The sequence below is a fragment of the Nestor notabilis genome, unplaced genomic scaffold (assembly GCF_000696875.1).
Source record: "Nestor notabilis isolate BGI_N333 unplaced genomic scaffold, ASM69687v1 scaffold13787, whole genome shotgun sequence".
NCBI lineage: Eukaryota > Metazoa > Chordata > Aves > Psittaciformes > Psittacidae > Nestor > Nestor notabilis.
The window spans coordinates 1,758-18,973 of NW_009937044.1; the positions used below are offsets into that span (position 1 = coordinate 1,758).

The window sequence follows — 17,216 nt, forward strand, 5'->3', positions numbered from 1 at the left end:
AAATGGAAGTGGTCTGTAGTTGTCAAAGCTCTGTATGAAACTCTGATTTGAGACTTAAAGGGCATAGCATAAAGTATTTTTTTAGGTGGAAATCAAGCTTGGTGTTTTTACTGCTTTTTAGATCAGTTACAGTAAAAATTACAGTGATAGTATGTGAGCTCTTCTGAGAGTACGTACTTCAGGCAATCATTTTCTTCATGTTTTTTCTTTCAGAGTGAGACTATGGAACAGAAATCTGGAAAATGACAGAAAAACAGTAGTTGCCCTCTTCTAGGACAGTCATGTTGGAAGGATTGGTAGCCTGGGTCCTCAACACCTACTTGGGAAAATATGTCAATAACCTGAACACAGACCAGCTTTCGGTCGCTCTTCTGAAGGGTGAGGCTTTGGGATATTTTCTGTAGTATTTGCATATTGTGTTTTGTTTGTTTTTATTTTTTTAAATTGTGTTTTTGTAATAACTGGAAGCTGGAGCAGAAACAATCACCTAATACTGTGTTTAACGTTTGTATAAACCCTTTTCATACAGAGTTCTGTGCTAGCACTTTACATAGTCAGTCAGATCTCTTGTGTGACTCTGTTGGTTTTTATCAACACTATTAAACCCAGTTATAAAAAACATTCAGGAGTATGCTTAGCATGTTTTATCAGCATGTGTAATTTATATAATATTTGAGTGTCATTTTTCTTAATACTGTTGTTTCCCTGTTGAGGGAATGTGGCAGTATTCCATAGTCTTTACCTCTTACATTTTGGTGCTAGTAGTTAACTTAGTAATGAAGACTTCTGGTTTGTCACATTATGTCCACAAGTCTTGTACTTTTACTGAGTCCTCAAATCAGTGCTTTTTAATTTACATTCTGCTGCTGTTACCTGCTATTTCTGGAGAGAAGGTAACACTTCAAAGTGTTCTTTTCTTGGCGTGCTTTTTGGAGTATTGAGAAAATACTTTTAAGTATCTTTCTCGAACAGAAAATGAGGAGGTTTTTCCTTGGTTACATTTAGTTAGTTAACCATTTCCTTGGTTATATCTAGTAAAGTGCAGATCTAAAACCTTGCAGAAGATGGCTTCTAGATGGCCTCATCAAATAGTTTGAGCACATGACATTGGAAAATTAACAAGTATATTAAATAATCATTGGAATTGTAGCATAACTTGAAGTGATAGGTTGGCTGTTCCCATCCTATCAATCATTTTAGTCTTAGAATGTTCAAATTGGCCTTGTGTAACATAAATGCGTTTTTCTTCTTTGTATAGGTGCTGTTGAATTGGAAAACTTGCCACTAAAGAAAGATGCCTTGAAGGAACTGGAATTACCATTTGAAGTAAAGGCAGGTTTGTATTTTGCTTATGTGTGCAGGCCGAACCTTTATAAACAGGCAGTATTGCATAATTTAGAAGAAGCTTTACATGCGAGTCAGAACCTTGAACAAATGAGGTAGCCTGGTTTTTAGGTTATCCAGTTCTATTTTAGCTTCTGTGTTTCTTGCACCACTTTTTCTTTCAGGTTTAGCAAGAGTGATGAAGTACCTTTACACAGGAATCTGATAGCGTCTCTGTTCTGTATATCTAGGTTTCATTGGCAAAATAACACTGCAGATACCTTTTTATCGTCCGCATGTGGATCCATGGGTGATATCTGTCTCAAAACTGCACTTAATAGGTGCACCAGAAAAAAAAGATGATTTTGATGAGGAAAAGGAGAAGTTGCAAGAGAGAGAACACAAGAAAGCCCTTCTCCTAGCACTTGAGGAAAAATGGAAAGTGAGTCATGCTTGTCTTTCATGGTGAAGAACTCCTGCGATAGATGGATTGCATTTAAGTCTCCTAACAAATTCCTAGGAGTTCCTAACAGATTTGTAACAAGTTTCTAGGAGAACAAATGCGTAGGAAGCTAAGTTAGAATTTGATTCATACGTGCTAACGTGGTGCAGTTTCTGCCCCACCTCTGTCATGCCATGTGTCCCACGTATGCTGGAAATACTCAAACTGGGGGGGGTTTATTTTCTCCCTGTTCACAGTAACCTCAGGGTAACAAGCTGTATTGTTTCCTGACAGTTGTTACAGTGTTGGTTAATGCTTTATCCCTATTTTCTGTTTCAGAAAGAACAACAACAGAAAGGGGAATCCTACTGGTACTCAGTTACTGCATCTGTAGTCACAAGAATTGTAGAAAACATTGAAGTAAGCTTTTGCATTGTAGACCTTTCCCCATTTGTTAAGAATTATCTGTGCTCACTGTGCTTTACATTGTGTAGTCCTTAGAGGAGAAATACATAAATCAAAGGTAGGTATTTGGCAGAGGACAGTCCCTTTTCAGGTTGAACCTTCATAACTTCAGTCTTAAACTAGTCCTGATGGGGACTTCTGGAAAGGAAAAACCCTCCATCCTGCTTTTGCCAAGGGGAAAAGCAGAAACTTTTTCTTGTTTGTAAAAGTAGGTAGATAATGAATTTGCGTGAAATTTGATGGCTTTTGCTCACATTGTAATTCTTTGATTTATAAACCCACCAAAACATTTGAGTTGTTTATGAAGCAGAGGAGCATGAATTGTTCTGATAAAAAGATAATTCGTAAGGAAACAAATCTCTCTGCTCATGAATGATTTGGATTATTTCACTGTGTGTTGTCTCTCCAGTTCTTTTATTATTCTTTTTCTACTATTAGTAAAAATCTGCCATGTATCTCCTAAGTTTCAAAATGACTTCAAAGTGTGGCTGTTACACTCTGTTGCTTCTTCTAGTGGAAGTCCTAATGTAGTTAATGACATTTTTAGCAACACTTATATCACCTAGATATTACTTGTTAAAGTTTGTCTGCCACCATGAAAGGATGGTCCTTTCTTTCTCCTTATGTGCCGATAGACTCACTATATTATTTGGTTGCATTTCAACTCACTAGAGGCATTGGTTTTACTAACGTAAAATCAGTTTGGGTCACCTTGTATTGTTAATAGTTTGTAATTCTGGCCTGTGCTGGTGATTCGAGTACATGACGATTCTAGTCTTTGATTGGCAATTACACATTGAATTACAAATATAATTCAAATTTGCCTTTAAGATGGAGAATAATAGTAGCATAGCAAAATAAAGTACAATGCCTTGTGAAAGTGGATAATTGTTTTTTGTGAGAAGGACAGGGACTAGTGGTGTCTGAGGAGAAGGTTGAACCAGAGAGTATAAAACCAGAAGAGGGAAATAGGATTTCTGTGAGGTCTAAACACCAGAAATTTGTTGGAGAATTGCAGAAATTAAATACTAAATTTCTTCAGTATTAATGAATAGTACTACTGTCTGCTGTAATGATGTAAGGAGTTGTCTCTACTTTAATGTTGGGGTTTTTTTTCTGTTTAGTTAAAAATTCAGGATGTCCACTTGAGGTTTGAAGATGGTGTCACAAACCCTTTGCAGCCATTTGCATTTGGCATATGCATCAAAAAAGTATCCATGCAAAATGCAGTATTTGAACCAGTGAGTATAACTTTATGTATGAACTCGTGGCAGCTAAGATGTGGTGATCTATTTTATGGGTGCTAGTAAATGTTTAGTAAAACATAGGGCATTTTAATAATCTTCTGGTTATTGTAAGAAATTGATTCTGGGCATTTCATACTGTTCATCGAGTATGTACAAATAAAACCGACATGGCACGTGGTGTGTGATCTTGACTTTATTCCACTTTTCTCCTTCAGGTAGAGAAGCTGATGCGTAAAAAACAGTTGGATGTTGCCGACTTCAGTGTTTATTGGGATACCAGCTGCACTTTGCTGGGAGACCTGCCTCCTGGTCAGCTACAGGTACAAGAGGGAGATTTTGCATGTGAGAGATTGTAATTTTTGTTAGTCCCCTTCCTATTATTTTTCAGACCTAATTGACTTAGAATTTGTTGGGTTTGGTGCTTTTAAGAGCAACAGGAGTTTATGGTTTCATGCTATGATGATAGGATACATGTGCAACTCACAAAGGCTGTGCTGTGAAATACCTTGTTTTACCTTTGAAGAGAGAACATGTTTAGGAAGTTTTTTAATGGACTGGCATGCTAATAAAATGTATTCTAGTTCATGAAACAAATATATCCTGATAGATATTCTACACTCATTTCTTAGAGAATGAATCTGCTTGTAACCCACAGGAAGCAATGGATAAAAGTATGGAAAGTCGTGATCATAATTACATCATGGAACCTGTATGCACTTCTTCTCTTCTGAAGAGAAATTGTTCTAAGGAGCCTTTAAGATCACGACAGACTCCACGGCTTGAGTGTGACATTCAGCTTGAGACCATACCCTTGAAGCTTTCACAGGTAAATACCAACTGTCTTCATTTAATTCTTAGTATTTGAAAAAGAGACTGTTGAGAAGCAGGGTAAATGAGGCCATTGTGAACTCTCGCTATTAACTGTGTTAGGCTGCTTTGGGTGTCCAAACTAGTTGGTCTCAAGATTCTTGGGTGTCTATATGCTGTATTGCACACTGCTTTATGGTCAGTTTCTAACAAAATGACTGATTAAAGGAGATAGTCCTTCATGTTTTGGTTCCCACAACGTCTACAAATTCAAATTGGTTTGACATAGAGTGTATTTTTTACCTTCCCACATTCTCCAACTGTTGTTTGTATGTCAGTGCTTCTGAAGATTCTGCTGGAAAAATGCCATCTTGAATTAGTTATCTCTAAGAAAACAGGTGCTGATTCTGACAGTGAAATACCTGTAGGGATCATAAAACTGGGGTAGTGTTTGGAACAGCTTAAATACCAATGACTGTAGCTTAAGATTAGTATTTTCTTAAAGATTTCGTTTTAGAGGCAACTGAAAGGGACGTGAACAAATAACAAAGAAGTTGTTTTTATTAAACCCAAACATTCAGAATTATCTTACTGCAACTGATTCTTGCAAAAAAACTTACATTCTTGTTTGTTCATTATAGTAATAGGAATATTTGGGGGTTTTTAGTTTATAGAATATACAATAGTGACTGATGTTAGGTTGATAAACTGACATGGAAGGAGATTTCCTTCTCTGTGTTTGTAAATAAAGAAACCTGTAAATTTAATGTCACTCATTAACTACTAGCTACTGGGAGAAGATACTTGATACTAGAGAACCAAATTATGAATTATAATTAACATCAACCTTAATTCTGAAGCCATATGCGGGTCATTGATGCAGATAAACTAAACCTATGCTTGGGGTTTTGTGTGTTTTGTTTTTTCCTTCCCGTTGCTTTGGAAAACGCTCCAGTATTGCCTAATTGATCTGTGTATTGTTTTACTAAAAGATGCAGTATCAGCAGATCATGGGATTTCTAAAGGAACTGGATAGAAAGGAGCGACAGCTTAAATTCAGGAAGTGGAGACCAAAGGTTTCAGTAGCAGAGAAGTAAGTATATCTACATGTGGTAGTGTTAATATGATATTATAAACTATACTAGGGAGCCTCGATGAAGACAAGTATAAAAAGGCAGATAATAATAATATACTAGAGTTTCAGTTTTCATGTTTTGTTTCCGCACCTCATGAATCAGTTTTAAATATTCCGATGTAATTCAAACTTAAAATAGAATTATTCTTACCTGAGGCTTTAAATCCTCTTTCAGAGCTTCCAAGAACTGGAATTAAGTTGGAGGTTCTACCCCAAAACACACATTGTGGTGGTCTGAAATTTTCTTTGTGCAGTGAGCTTCTCTTAAAATTCTTTTAGTGATAAATAAGCAAGATGGTATCAGTTCAGGCCAGAGGTCTGTGTAACTCAACCTTTTGTTGTCTATGCCTGATCCATGACAGCTATACCAAATCCCACTGGAGTGGTGGGGACTTTCATAGAGGACCTTCTCCACAACTGGCAGAATTGGCCCACATATGCTGTCTCTAATGCTTCTGCTTTTCCTGAGCAGCTGCCCTCTGTTTTTTCACTGAACCTCTCCTGCACCTATCACCAGTTTGACATGCATGTGGTTTTTTTGAAACATTGGTAATAGTCATTTACAAATGTTTCAGCTGCCGAGAATGGTGGATCTTCGCTTTGAATGCTAATCTGTCAGAGATCAGGGAGCAGAGGCGGCGCTCCACCTGGGAGTTTGTATTACATCGTGCCCAAGATGCAGTGTCTTACACTGACCTGTATTACGCCAAGTTGAAGGGGGAACCACTGTCTGCTGCAGAGCAGGTATTTAGATTTGAGTCTTCTACAGTGTTGATTAGTCATCTTTGATTTGATTTGTTTCATCTTCTCAAATTTTTGACCTGTTCTAGTTCAGACACATCTTTAGTTTAACTGCAGGCCGTTTTCACTGAAGAGACTGTCTTTTAACCACAACTGAGTTTTTAATGCTTGAAACCTGGGCTTGTGGGAGGTGTGGGTTCTTGTGGTTTTGTTTTGCTATGCAAAAAGCTGTCTTTTTTTTTTTTCCTTGAGCTGTCACTTTTTTTTTCCAAAAATAACATTAACTGTCACAGAATGCTCATGCCAGTCTGTGTCATGCTTTCTTAACTTGAATTCTCTGTAGACTCAAAAAGTATTTGCACATCAGAAGTGTGTCAGGTCACCTTTGTGGCTGGGTAGATAATACGGAAGAAATTGTGGCTAGTTGACAGTGTATTTAAGGCTTTGTTGGTTTTTTTTATGTTTTTCCGCAGTCGATTTTAGGATGGAGGATGTAGAGGTAAAGTGCTCCTAGTAATGAACCTGTGCCCTACTTCAGAACGAGAAAACCCCATGACCTGTAATTAGCTGCTTTTTATCCTTAGGTGTATTGGGACTTTTTAGTTAAAACAGCTCCGGGCACCATGTACCTCACCTGTCTTAATTACAGTTGTGATTCTGTTGATACTTTTATGTAATCCTTACTTGCCTTACTTGTGTTATTTAGGCATGAACTGTAGGAGTTGGTCAATGTACTGGAAATTTTCTAGTACCTGCCAAAGCAGGTTGTCTGCAGCAGAGCTGTGAAATGTAACAGGGGCAATGCCACTGGGCTGTAAAAATGTCTTTTGCTTTCTTGTTCCATAATACATTTTTTTAGGCTTGGGTGAATCATAAGCTTCCACAAAGAACTTCTTAATCAGTACAAAGAGGACAGCATGTCTGAGTACCTGAGTGTGAATACTACATTGTCCTGGTTCATGCAGTTCATTTCCTCTACCACCTTTACTCAAGACAGAAGCTTTTTTTGCTCCTGGCTATGCTAGGCATTCTGTTAAGTCACGTTATTTTCCATGGCTTAAATTTTGTGCTGCCAACCTTGCTTCTGATGTATGATAGAAGGATATAATTGGGCAAGGAATATTTACCATGAAAAGTGTTAAAATAAAGTATTTTACAATGCAAATAAACTTTACTTGTAACAGGGGAGAATGTCAGTGTTACGGTTGCCCATGTGACTTCTGTTTATTTCTTCATATGCTGAGGCACTTACATAGTGCCATGAATGACTTGTTAAGGTTTTTCAATGAATCTCTAACTTACAGTGCAGAGATGTTTGACATGTTTGTGGATAAGATGCTGTATTCTTTTAGTGCGTTTACTTTACCGTTTTTGTCTTTTCAGGCAGAAATGCATCGTATTGAAGATGAGCAAACTTACGAAGAGTTGAAGATACTATATGAGATAGTTCATGATAAAATTCATGACTTAGCTGAGGTGAGGAACATTCTGCATACAGGGCAATATTTGGAATCTTTATGAGAATTATTCTGAGATTTTGTGTTCTTTTCTGCTAGAGAGTGTTAGCATGTATTTGCTTTGATTCAGAAGTGTGGCATTACTCATGGAATCATAGAATAGTTTGGGTTGGAAGGGACGTTCAAAGTTCATCTAGTCCAACCCCCCAGCAGTGATCAAAGACACTAGATCAGGTAGTCAAATGACTTCTTATTTGACTTAGTGTTTCCAGACTGAGATTTGAATCATGCTGTATGGCTTCATATATGAACATGCAGCAGTTAACTGATGACAGGTCTGCTATTTCTTTGCTGCTGCTCTCCTAATAGGCTAAGTATTGATTGAAAATATCACTGCTGATAGACTGCAGAATGCTGAGTAAATAGTAGATGGAATTGTGTTTTTATTGTGATGTTTTTGTACACTTGTGATATTCTTTTACTTACCAGCAGTAATGTGTCTGTCTTCAATGTTCAAACATAGAGCATTAAAGAGCCGTTGCCTTATTCCCCTGGAGGGTCCCCTACAGCAGAATCTGCACATGGCAGTAGCACTGGAATGCTGCAGTATCTTCAGTCTTGGTTTCCTGGATGGGGAGGTTGGTATGGATATGCTCAGCAAACATACGAAGGGGAACCATTTGAAGGGCTGCTGACAGACCCAAAGGAACAGTGGAATCCGGAGGACATACTGGGTATGGAAATACAGGGCTTTCTGTTTCTTTTTAAGGCTATGAACTCTACCAATACCTGTTAAAGGTGAGCAGAATCACCTCTTTGGTTCTGTCACCTACCTGTCTAAAGTTTAATAACCTGTTAGGAAATCTCAGTACCTGGTATACCTGCTTATTTTAAAGCAATATATTGAATACATTTGCTTCCAAAGCAAAGAGCTTTGGGACTTTCTCTGTTCAGATGACCGGGTATAACATTAACAGTACTGGATTATTGCGGTCTTTATAAATTTAGGTTCACATTACCTTAATTGAAATAGAAGAGTTCTCCAGAATATTCAGTTTTGTTAAAGAAGAACGTGTACTAGCTTTATCTTTTGTTTCTATTTTTCTTCCCTAGAGCTGGGAAAATCTTTATTTTCAAATTCAGAGAAACTTTTTTTTCTTCTGTAGCCTTCCAGAAACTTGGCTTACTTAATGCATTGTTTTGTATTTTATTAATTAGGTACAGATGAGTTTTTTGACCCTGCTGCAGATGCTTCTAGCATGAATACCTTTACGAAGAGAGATCATATTTTTGCTAAATTAAATCTACAGTTGCAGGGTGGCTCTTTCACTCTGTTGCATAAGAAGAAGAAGGTGGTGCATGCTGAAGAGACTGCTTTTATGCAGCTGGAGTTTTCAGGTATTAAGGCAATTTCTGTTCTTTCTCCAAAAAGGCCAGAGCTTTGTCTGCCTGTATACCTTCCTTTGATTTCCTTTGGTTTCAATTCTTAAAATGACTATACTGAAACAAAGTTCAAATTGAAAACATGAGAACAGCATGTGGAAATTGATGTATCAAGTGAAAATAAGTTTTTCCAGATGTGTAATTTCAACATAGAAATCGAACTTCAGACATTGTTATGTGTGAAAGGATGGCAACTATAGCAATATATGCTTGACAATCATTTAGTGTATTCCAAATGTCCATGTTTAATTATTTTAGTAGAAATAAATATATATATGCACTTCCAAAAGATTTATTTGTTGGACGATTTATCTGTCAAATTTAAATAAATGTTATGCTGTATACTAAAAGAAATAAAAGTATTTTATATATTTATATTCCAGGTGTAAAGATCTTAGCAGAATCCCTTCCTCGCAGAAATTCTTCCCTTCTCAGAGTTCAGCTTGGTGGTCTTTTTCTGAGGGATTTGGCAACAGAAGGGACCATATTTCCTGTTCTTGTTTTCCCAAATCCTGTAGGTGAACAAAACCTCTTTAAATTACTATGTGAGATACATGTGTAAGAAAATAGTTATATTCCAAAACTCAACACTTATCTTTGTATCTTCTCCCAGAAAGAGAACCTGAAAGTCTTGAAGAAGAATTCCACTTGTCGAACTTAACTTTTCCCCTCCCTTTCCAGAGATCATTCATAGAACTCATTGTTTGCTCTGTATGCTTGTAACTTTAATGTAATAGTGAATACGTGTTGGGAAGAAGATAATTTGTTGAAGGAGATAAGATATTTGGAACAATCAGCGCTGTTGCTTAATCAGTGGTTGTTCTTTTTCATAAAGCTTTTTGGTCCAAGTAAGGTTTTACTTCACCTTTATACTGTTAAACTAAAAGCAGAAATACAGAACTCTTCTTTTTTCCTTTTGAATGAATTGCTGAGACGGTTTCAAGTGTCTCTCCTGAGCAACCAAAATTTGAATCTAATTCCATGAGAATTTCCCATGTTTTTTGTACTTTGTAATTTGTAGAGTGGTGACTGAAATCTGCCCTTCAGACTTCAGGCTCTCTGCTACACAAGTAGATAGTGTTAGCTGCTTAGTCATACTTCCTCCTCTTGTTTGAGTGCATCAGGGAAAAAAAATGCAGATGATAATGTCACACTATACAAATAGTTCACTTATAAAGTGACCATAAGACTAATACAGAAAAGACTTTTGTGCTTTTATCAGTGGCTTGGTTGATTTTATCTAAACAATCTTTTTTTTTTAAATTCTTCTCAGCAAAAAGAGGTTGGCTGCATGTCTTCCTTTGGACTCCAGAGTTTGTCCTCAGAAATGACTAATCAGAACACTGGTAAAGATTTCATTCTGTGTTTGATGATAACAAGTATATCAGATCATTCCTCCAAAGCACAATTTCAAAACTGGGTGCTTAGAGTTTGAATTCATGCAAATGCTTTTGCAAGTAGTAAAGATAAAATCATAAAAGCTTTGTTCAGACATAAGGGTGTGTGGGTAAGGTGACTTTAAAGAAAGTGAGTAAGAAAACAAGTATTTCGAGACAGCGGAAGTTGCACTTGCTCTTTTGTCTTGGTTTAAAAAAAGAAAATACGTTGTTAGGAGTTCAGCATTAGGACCCCAGTTCTGAAAATGTTTCTGTATATACAAACACATTGAATACTGTCGACTGTAGAAGTTGATCATCCTACTTGCATTTCTGTTACTGAAGAATTTTCAGATGTGTACTGCTTTCCCCCAGTTAAAAATTAGTTACTAAATTCTGTCGGGCTTAGTTTTTGCTTTTGTCCATTTGTTTGTTTTGGGTATTTTTTACAACTTCTTTTTGTAACTCATTTTTTCTTTCGTTGCAGATCCTGATGCCCCAGTGTTTGAGATGCTTTATGAAAGAAATCCAATCCACAGCACTTTTGAGAGGCGCCTGGAAGTCAGTACCAGACCTCTCAATATTATTTACAATCCACAAGCCATTAAGAAAGTAGCTGATTTCTTCTACAAGGGAAGGGTTCATACCTCAGGTTAACCTTTAATGTGTTTGTTTTTTGGTGGGGTTGGGTTTTCTTTTTTTGGTGGTATCCTATCTTTTATTCTCTTTGATTTTTATTTATTTTCATTCTCAGAAAAGCATTAATCAGAGAATCTTCATTTCAAATTAATACCCTGAGTCTTCACTGATTTTTTTGTTTTCTCCTGTTATGGCTGTTTCTTTGTTTAATTGAATCAGTGATTCGATTAAACAGTGATTGGGCAGACTCCTGAAACTTCAGCTTTAAAATTACAAGTTGCTTCTCTATGCATAGTGGATGTTCATGCTGCCTAAATTAAAATGAGTAAATAAGGAGGCCTGTTTCTGTAATCTCTCCTAGAAGTTGATGGAGAACAACAGAATTTTGAGAGGACAGTTAAAAGCAGAATATTTTTTATAGTAACAATACAGAGGAAATTGTGTTCTAACTCCTGTCGTATCCCTTCTGATAGTTGAATTAAGTCTGATCTTTGAGGAACACTATTTTTAGATGTTAAACATACTGGTTCCCTAAGCTTCTAAAGACAGAAAGATTTAGGAGTCTAGTACCTGAGTGTGTAACATAAAGTGTCTGCTTTTGCAGTTTCAGTTGTTAGTTTCTGAGGAGGTGAGAGGTGAAAACAAGGTGGATCAAAATGTTCTTGAAGTACCAAATCTTTTTCTGTTGATTTTGGCAAATACCAAAAGATTTAAGTTACCTGGCATAAGGGCTGGGGTGATAGTTGCCTTTTCTCACAAGATGAGAATATTCCATAAATGTTAGAGGTAAAATTTAAAACCAACCAACCAACCAACGAGACTTCTGCAGACTTCTTAATGTTTAGTCAGAATTCCCTCTGTTGCCGTACTTATGACCTTTCTGTCTTCCTCAAATTTAGAATTCAGGTTGAAGGTCTGTAAAATAAAGACCAGAAAAAGGTTTGGGAGTGTTTTTTTGGTGGGATTGTTTAATTTGTGCTTAGATGCTTCTTTTTTCCTCTGAGGCAGCGTGGTGTACAGGTACAGCAAGTGGCTTTCAGCTGCAATGTTTTCCTGTCCTGTATTTCACTACTAAAATTTTAAATAGTTCTTTTCTCTCTTCCTTTTTTTCTTACCCTGTTCAGTAACAGATGAACAAAATTATACCTAGTCAGTTTTGTATCTTTTGTGCAGGTTTTGGATATCAGTCTGAATTAGAGGCAAGAGTGGCTGAAGCTGCCAGAAGACAGTACAACAAGCTGAAAATGCAGACGAAAGCTGAAATCAGGCAAACTATTGATCGTTTGCTTGTAGGAGACTTCATAGTAAGTTTTTGCCTCCAAATGTTTGTGTGGGTTTTGTTTGGGTTTTTTTTGCCATGTGTTTTAAGACTTGAAGCTCTAAAGAGTGGAGTTTTTTGCTGCTGTTGGTTTGTTTGGTGTTGTTTTTAAGTAAGTGGGGCATTTTTCATGTGGTATTACAGTATTCCTTTTGCTGTCAGTCCATTTTTGTGGTGCAGACCTGTTGTGATTAATGGCAGAAGGGTGTTTTTCTGTTCTGGATCCGCACATGAGCTGATTTCATGCTAGTATTTTGGCTCCAGTGTGCACTGGAGCTCTGTTACATCAAACTTATTAAATTTGTGTACAGCTTATTTAGAGATTATATTCTAAATGAAAAACTTGTTCTACTTTATTTGCTTTTTGCTCATCTGCAGTTCTCAAGTGGTATTAGTGTGTGTATCAGTATCATTAATCCTTAGCTTTGGAGTTAGCTATATTGATGCAAGATACCTGATCCAGTCTCATGTAAAAGGTAGATGCCTTCTCTTAGCTATGCAGGTAGATTCACTCTCCTTGGCTCACAGATGGGGAGTCCCTCTGGCGGGGGCTTCATTGCATCTCTCTTAACATAGGATGTTTCGCTTACTGAAAATGTCTCTTCATGGGCTATAATCGGAGTTTGTGGTCTGACAGACTGCCAAACCATAGTCTGGCTCAATTTGTGAAGGTTAGCTCTTCAGGTGAAAAAGTAGCTAACTACATTGATTTGTCTGATGTGGCTTTTCTTGCATGTGAGGGGAAACTATTTCTTACAGCCTATTAATCTTCTTAACTTCCAGGAAAACAGCAAAAGCTGGACTGTGTGCCTTGATATTTCTGCCCCTCAGGTGATCTTTCCTGATGATTTCAAATTTGTGGATCCAGTATTAGTTGTTGTAGATCTGGGAAGAATATTACTTACCAATTCTCAAGGTACAATCTAGAATTATTGCGACTTTCCTTTTCTTTCAGTCTTCTTCCAGAAACTTGTCTGTGTAGAAAGTAGAGATGTCTTAAGGTTATTTCCCCTATATATGCATAGAGTTTCACATCATAATTCTGCTATTATCAATAAATATTTGGTTAAGATTGGTTTTAAAAGTAAACTGAGGGTGTGCAGAGGTTTTTTTGTTTTGTTGGGGTTTTGGGTTGTTTGGGGATTAATGTTTAAATTAAAGGCTCCCATGTGATATCTTGCACTTCATGAAGGCTGTGGGCAGATGTGAAGCTAGTGCATCAGGCACTTTACCATGAGATGATTTTTGGCTTAGAATGGTGTAAGATTTAGCTGTCAACTGCTTTTTTCACAGTGCTCTCAGTGAAAGTATCTTTGAATAAGCCCTGAAATTTTGAGTCGCATGGATCTCTGTTCTTAGCCTGTGTCTATAGCTAGCTGAATGAAAGTGAAAGAAAACTGGCATCCTGTGTTTGTGTCAGAAGTTAGATCATTGCTTCTTAAATTATTGCTTTTTTCCTGTTCCAATAGGAAAACATTGCAGGAAGATGAAAAAGAAAGTACAGTGGAACTTGTAAATAAAATTAGACCTACTTAAAATGTAGCTGGACGGTATGGTGTGTGAGGATATACTAAAAAAAAAATAAATTGGAAGAGAGATCTATGTGGTATGCAGTTCCTTTTTTAAAAAGTACAGCTGTAGGATGGGTTGCTCTGTGGTGCAGTGGAAAGCTGAGGTGTGAAGTCCAAAATTGCAACAGTGGAATGTTGTTACTCTGGATGTCTCCAAATGATTTCATCTTTTCTTGCATGAACTAATCTCTGCAGGGATTCAGTAGCTTCCTTTTTAGTAAGTTCTGTCTTATGGCACACTAGAGAAACCCCCACAAATTGTTTATGCAAGACTGGTTTGTAGTTCGCTGTGTAATTGAGCCATTGAGCTGTTCAGAGTAGCGTGAGCTTAGAAAAGAAAAGAAAAAGGAAGGTAAAAAAGGATAGTTTTGGAAGGTGTTCCTGCTTTGTAGAGCATGATAATAACATGGAAGTTAATATTAGGGAATAAAGGTAATTGAAAAAAACCTTCTGATCCTATATTTATTGAAGTTAAGTAGCTCTTACCTTTCAGTTGGGTTTGAGGATCTAAAGAATTGCATACGCAGAGTAAGGGATTTTATTTTTTAACAACTTGATTAAAAGTAAATCTTACAGTAAGTGGGTTAAAAATGAGGCAATAGTATCCTTTTATAGATTCCATAACACATTGTGACTGACATCTGCATGTATGTCAAAGAAGTGTAGTAGATTTCCTGTTGAGAAAATAAAAGGGACAATGGAGGGAGAGAAGGACAGTAGGGAATATGCTTTGTGTTTAAAAAAACCCCACAGCTTCAGCCAGGATGATCAGGTAATGATTGGTATTAGCAAGGAAGGAGAATACTTTTGTTTACTTGTTTGTTTACTGTTACTTTTGTAATCCACAGAAGAATCTAAAAGGAGCACAGATACTTTTTCTTCAGAAGTCAATGAACTGAGTGATGAGGAATATAAAACACCTCTTGCAACTCCTCCCAATACTCCACCACCAGAATCTAACACTAACAGTGGCATGAAAATGTCTGAATTTACTGGACTAGAAATAAGTGAAGAGCATCTACAAGCACACTTAATGAGTAAAAAAATGTATGAGAGATACACACTTTCATTTATGGACCTTCAGATCATGGTGGGCCGAGTGAAAGACAACTGGAAACATGTTCAGGATAGTGATGTGGGTCCCACTCATGTGGTAGAAAAATTCAATGTTCACCTGCAGTTGGAGCGCAGGTTGATCTACACGTCTGACCCAAAATACCCAGGAGCTGTCTTGTCTGGCAGTCTGCCCGACTTGAAAATCCACATAAATGAAGACAAAATACTGGCTCTGAAGAACTGTTGCACACAGCTGAGTACATCTGAAACTAAGTCTTCTGATGCTCTACATTTAGGGAAAGCCAAGATTTTTGCAGAGGTAGACCAGCTTGGCAGTTTGCATGATTCTGTGATGAACCTCACCCAGAGTGTTGTGATGCTAGAGCAACACACCAGGGAAGTTCTTGTTGAGTCTCAGCTGCTTTTGGCTGAATTCAGAGTAAACTGTATGCAGTTGGGTGTTGAAAGTAATGGAAGATACATCTCTGTACTCAAGGTTTTTGGCACCAATGCCCATTTTGTGAAAAGGCCATATGATGCAGAGGTGTCCCTGACTGTTCATGGCCTGTTATTGGTTGATACTATGCAAACGTATGGGACAGATTTTGATCTTTTGATGGCTTCTCATAAGAATCTGAGTTTTGATGTGCCAACAGGAAGTCTTCGAGGCAGCAGGGCTCAGTCTCCAGTTTGTGGACCACATGATGCACGTCCCAGTGATGCAGCTAGTTTGGCAGAGAGGTGCACTACAGCCTCAAGTACTTCATCTGGTAACAATGGAAAAGATCAAGAGTCCCTGATAAAATTAGAGTATCAGTTTGTGAGTGCAGAATGTCCATCAATGAATTTGGATTCCAGTCTGCAGGTGATCTCTGTACAGGTGAACAACCTGGATATCATCCTTAACCCAGAGACTATTGTTGAACTGATTTGCTTTCTCCAGAAATCTTTCCCAAAGGAGAAAGAAGATTCTAGTCCTCAGCCTTTAATAACTGATTTGGAAAAAGATTGGAGGGAACAGGAAACCTTCCAGTCAACTTATGTACAGAATACAGAGGTAGCAGTTGATATTCACTGGTTAAATATACTTCTCCTCAGGACAGTTGGCATGACAAATGGAGAAAAATACGGCAGAAAAATTGCAACAGCCAGTATTGGTGGCACCAAAGTCAATGTCTCCATGTGTAGTAAACTTGATGTAAATGGCTCTCTGGGATGTCTTCACCTGATGGACCTAACACAAGATAGTGTTAAGAACCAGTATGTTGTAAGCATAGGGAATACAGTGAGGTATGAAAATCTCATTGGCGATGTAGATTACTTGGAATCTTTATTCTTCAGGCTTGATGATGGGAATAGCCTTCCAGATGCATTAAGTTTCACTTTCACAGAAAAGTCAAAAGAGGAATGCTCTCTGAACCTCAAAATGGCCTCTTTACACTACAACCACTCAGCTAAATTTCTGAAAGAACTAACTTTGTCAATGGATGAATTGGAAGAGAATTTCCGCAGCATGCTGAAAAGTGCAGCTTCAAAAGTTACCACTGTCTTGGCAACTAAAACTGCTGAATACAGTGAAATGGTTTCTTTGTTTGACACAACACCACGGTCAAGAGATGTTGCCAACTTGGAAGATAATGAAGGCTATGCCTTTGGATCACAACCACTCAAAATTGATACTATTAAGCTTATATTAAATGTAAACATTGAGTCACCAATTGTCTCCATACCTCGAAAGCCTGGTAGCTCTGAACTGCTTGTAGGTCATCTAGGACAAATATCCATTCAGAATTTTGTACCAGGAGAAGATGAATCTACAAGTGATAGACTGCAGGTTGAAATTAAAGACATTAAAATGTATTCTCTAAATAGCAGCCAGCTTACAAGCAAGAAGGAGCCTGCAAGTGAAATATCTCGTGGACTGCATTCTTCTTCAGGTCCTGCTAGTATTAATAGCCAGGAGGAACCTCATTTTACTCGTCATGACTTCTTTGAGTCGTTACATAAAGGCCATGGTATGTTAATCAGAGAACTCTGAATTATTTTAATGAGAGTAGTGGATGGTACTAAAAATGTGTGTTGACCATAGGTCTGTTGTATATTCTGTCTCACCCATCCTCTTGAAATGCACTGCTCAATTTTAATTACAAAGGACAAGTTATTTTATTTATATCCATTATTAGTCTCCTAAACAAA

General features: G+C 37.4%; 1 protein-coding gene across 1 annotated transcript in view; it reads left to right on the top strand.

Moving 5' to 3' along the window:
• Positions 1 to 281: 281 nt before the first annotated feature.
• Positions 282 to 17,216, top strand: part of VPS13D (vacuolar protein sorting 13 homolog D (S. cerevisiae)) — a 51,154-nt gene continuing 34,219 nt past the window's right edge. Inside the window, exons 1-18 of the mRNA XM_010018633.1 lie at positions 282 to 378; positions 1,259 to 1,336; positions 1,575 to 1,765; positions 2,105 to 2,185; positions 3,355 to 3,471; positions 3,693 to 3,797; positions 4,133 to 4,303; positions 5,277 to 5,377; positions 5,995 to 6,163; positions 7,544 to 7,636; positions 8,141 to 8,351; positions 8,836 to 9,015; positions 9,444 to 9,574; positions 10,334 to 10,406; positions 10,924 to 11,088; positions 12,249 to 12,379; positions 13,177 to 13,309; positions 14,813 to 17,035. Of these exons, the coding sequence (XP_010016935.1) occupies positions 282 to 378; positions 1,259 to 1,336; positions 1,575 to 1,765; positions 2,105 to 2,185; positions 3,355 to 3,471; positions 3,693 to 3,797; positions 4,133 to 4,303; positions 5,277 to 5,377; positions 5,995 to 6,163; positions 7,544 to 7,636; positions 8,141 to 8,351; positions 8,836 to 9,015; positions 9,444 to 9,574; positions 10,334 to 10,406; positions 10,924 to 11,088; positions 12,249 to 12,379; positions 13,177 to 13,309; positions 14,813 to 17,035 (4,450 nt within the window). The remainder of the gene's footprint in view (positions 379 to 1,258; positions 1,337 to 1,574; positions 1,766 to 2,104; positions 2,186 to 3,354; positions 3,472 to 3,692; positions 3,798 to 4,132; positions 4,304 to 5,276; positions 5,378 to 5,994; positions 6,164 to 7,543; positions 7,637 to 8,140; positions 8,352 to 8,835; positions 9,016 to 9,443; positions 9,575 to 10,333; positions 10,407 to 10,923; positions 11,089 to 12,248; positions 12,380 to 13,176; positions 13,310 to 14,812; positions 17,036 to 17,216) is intronic.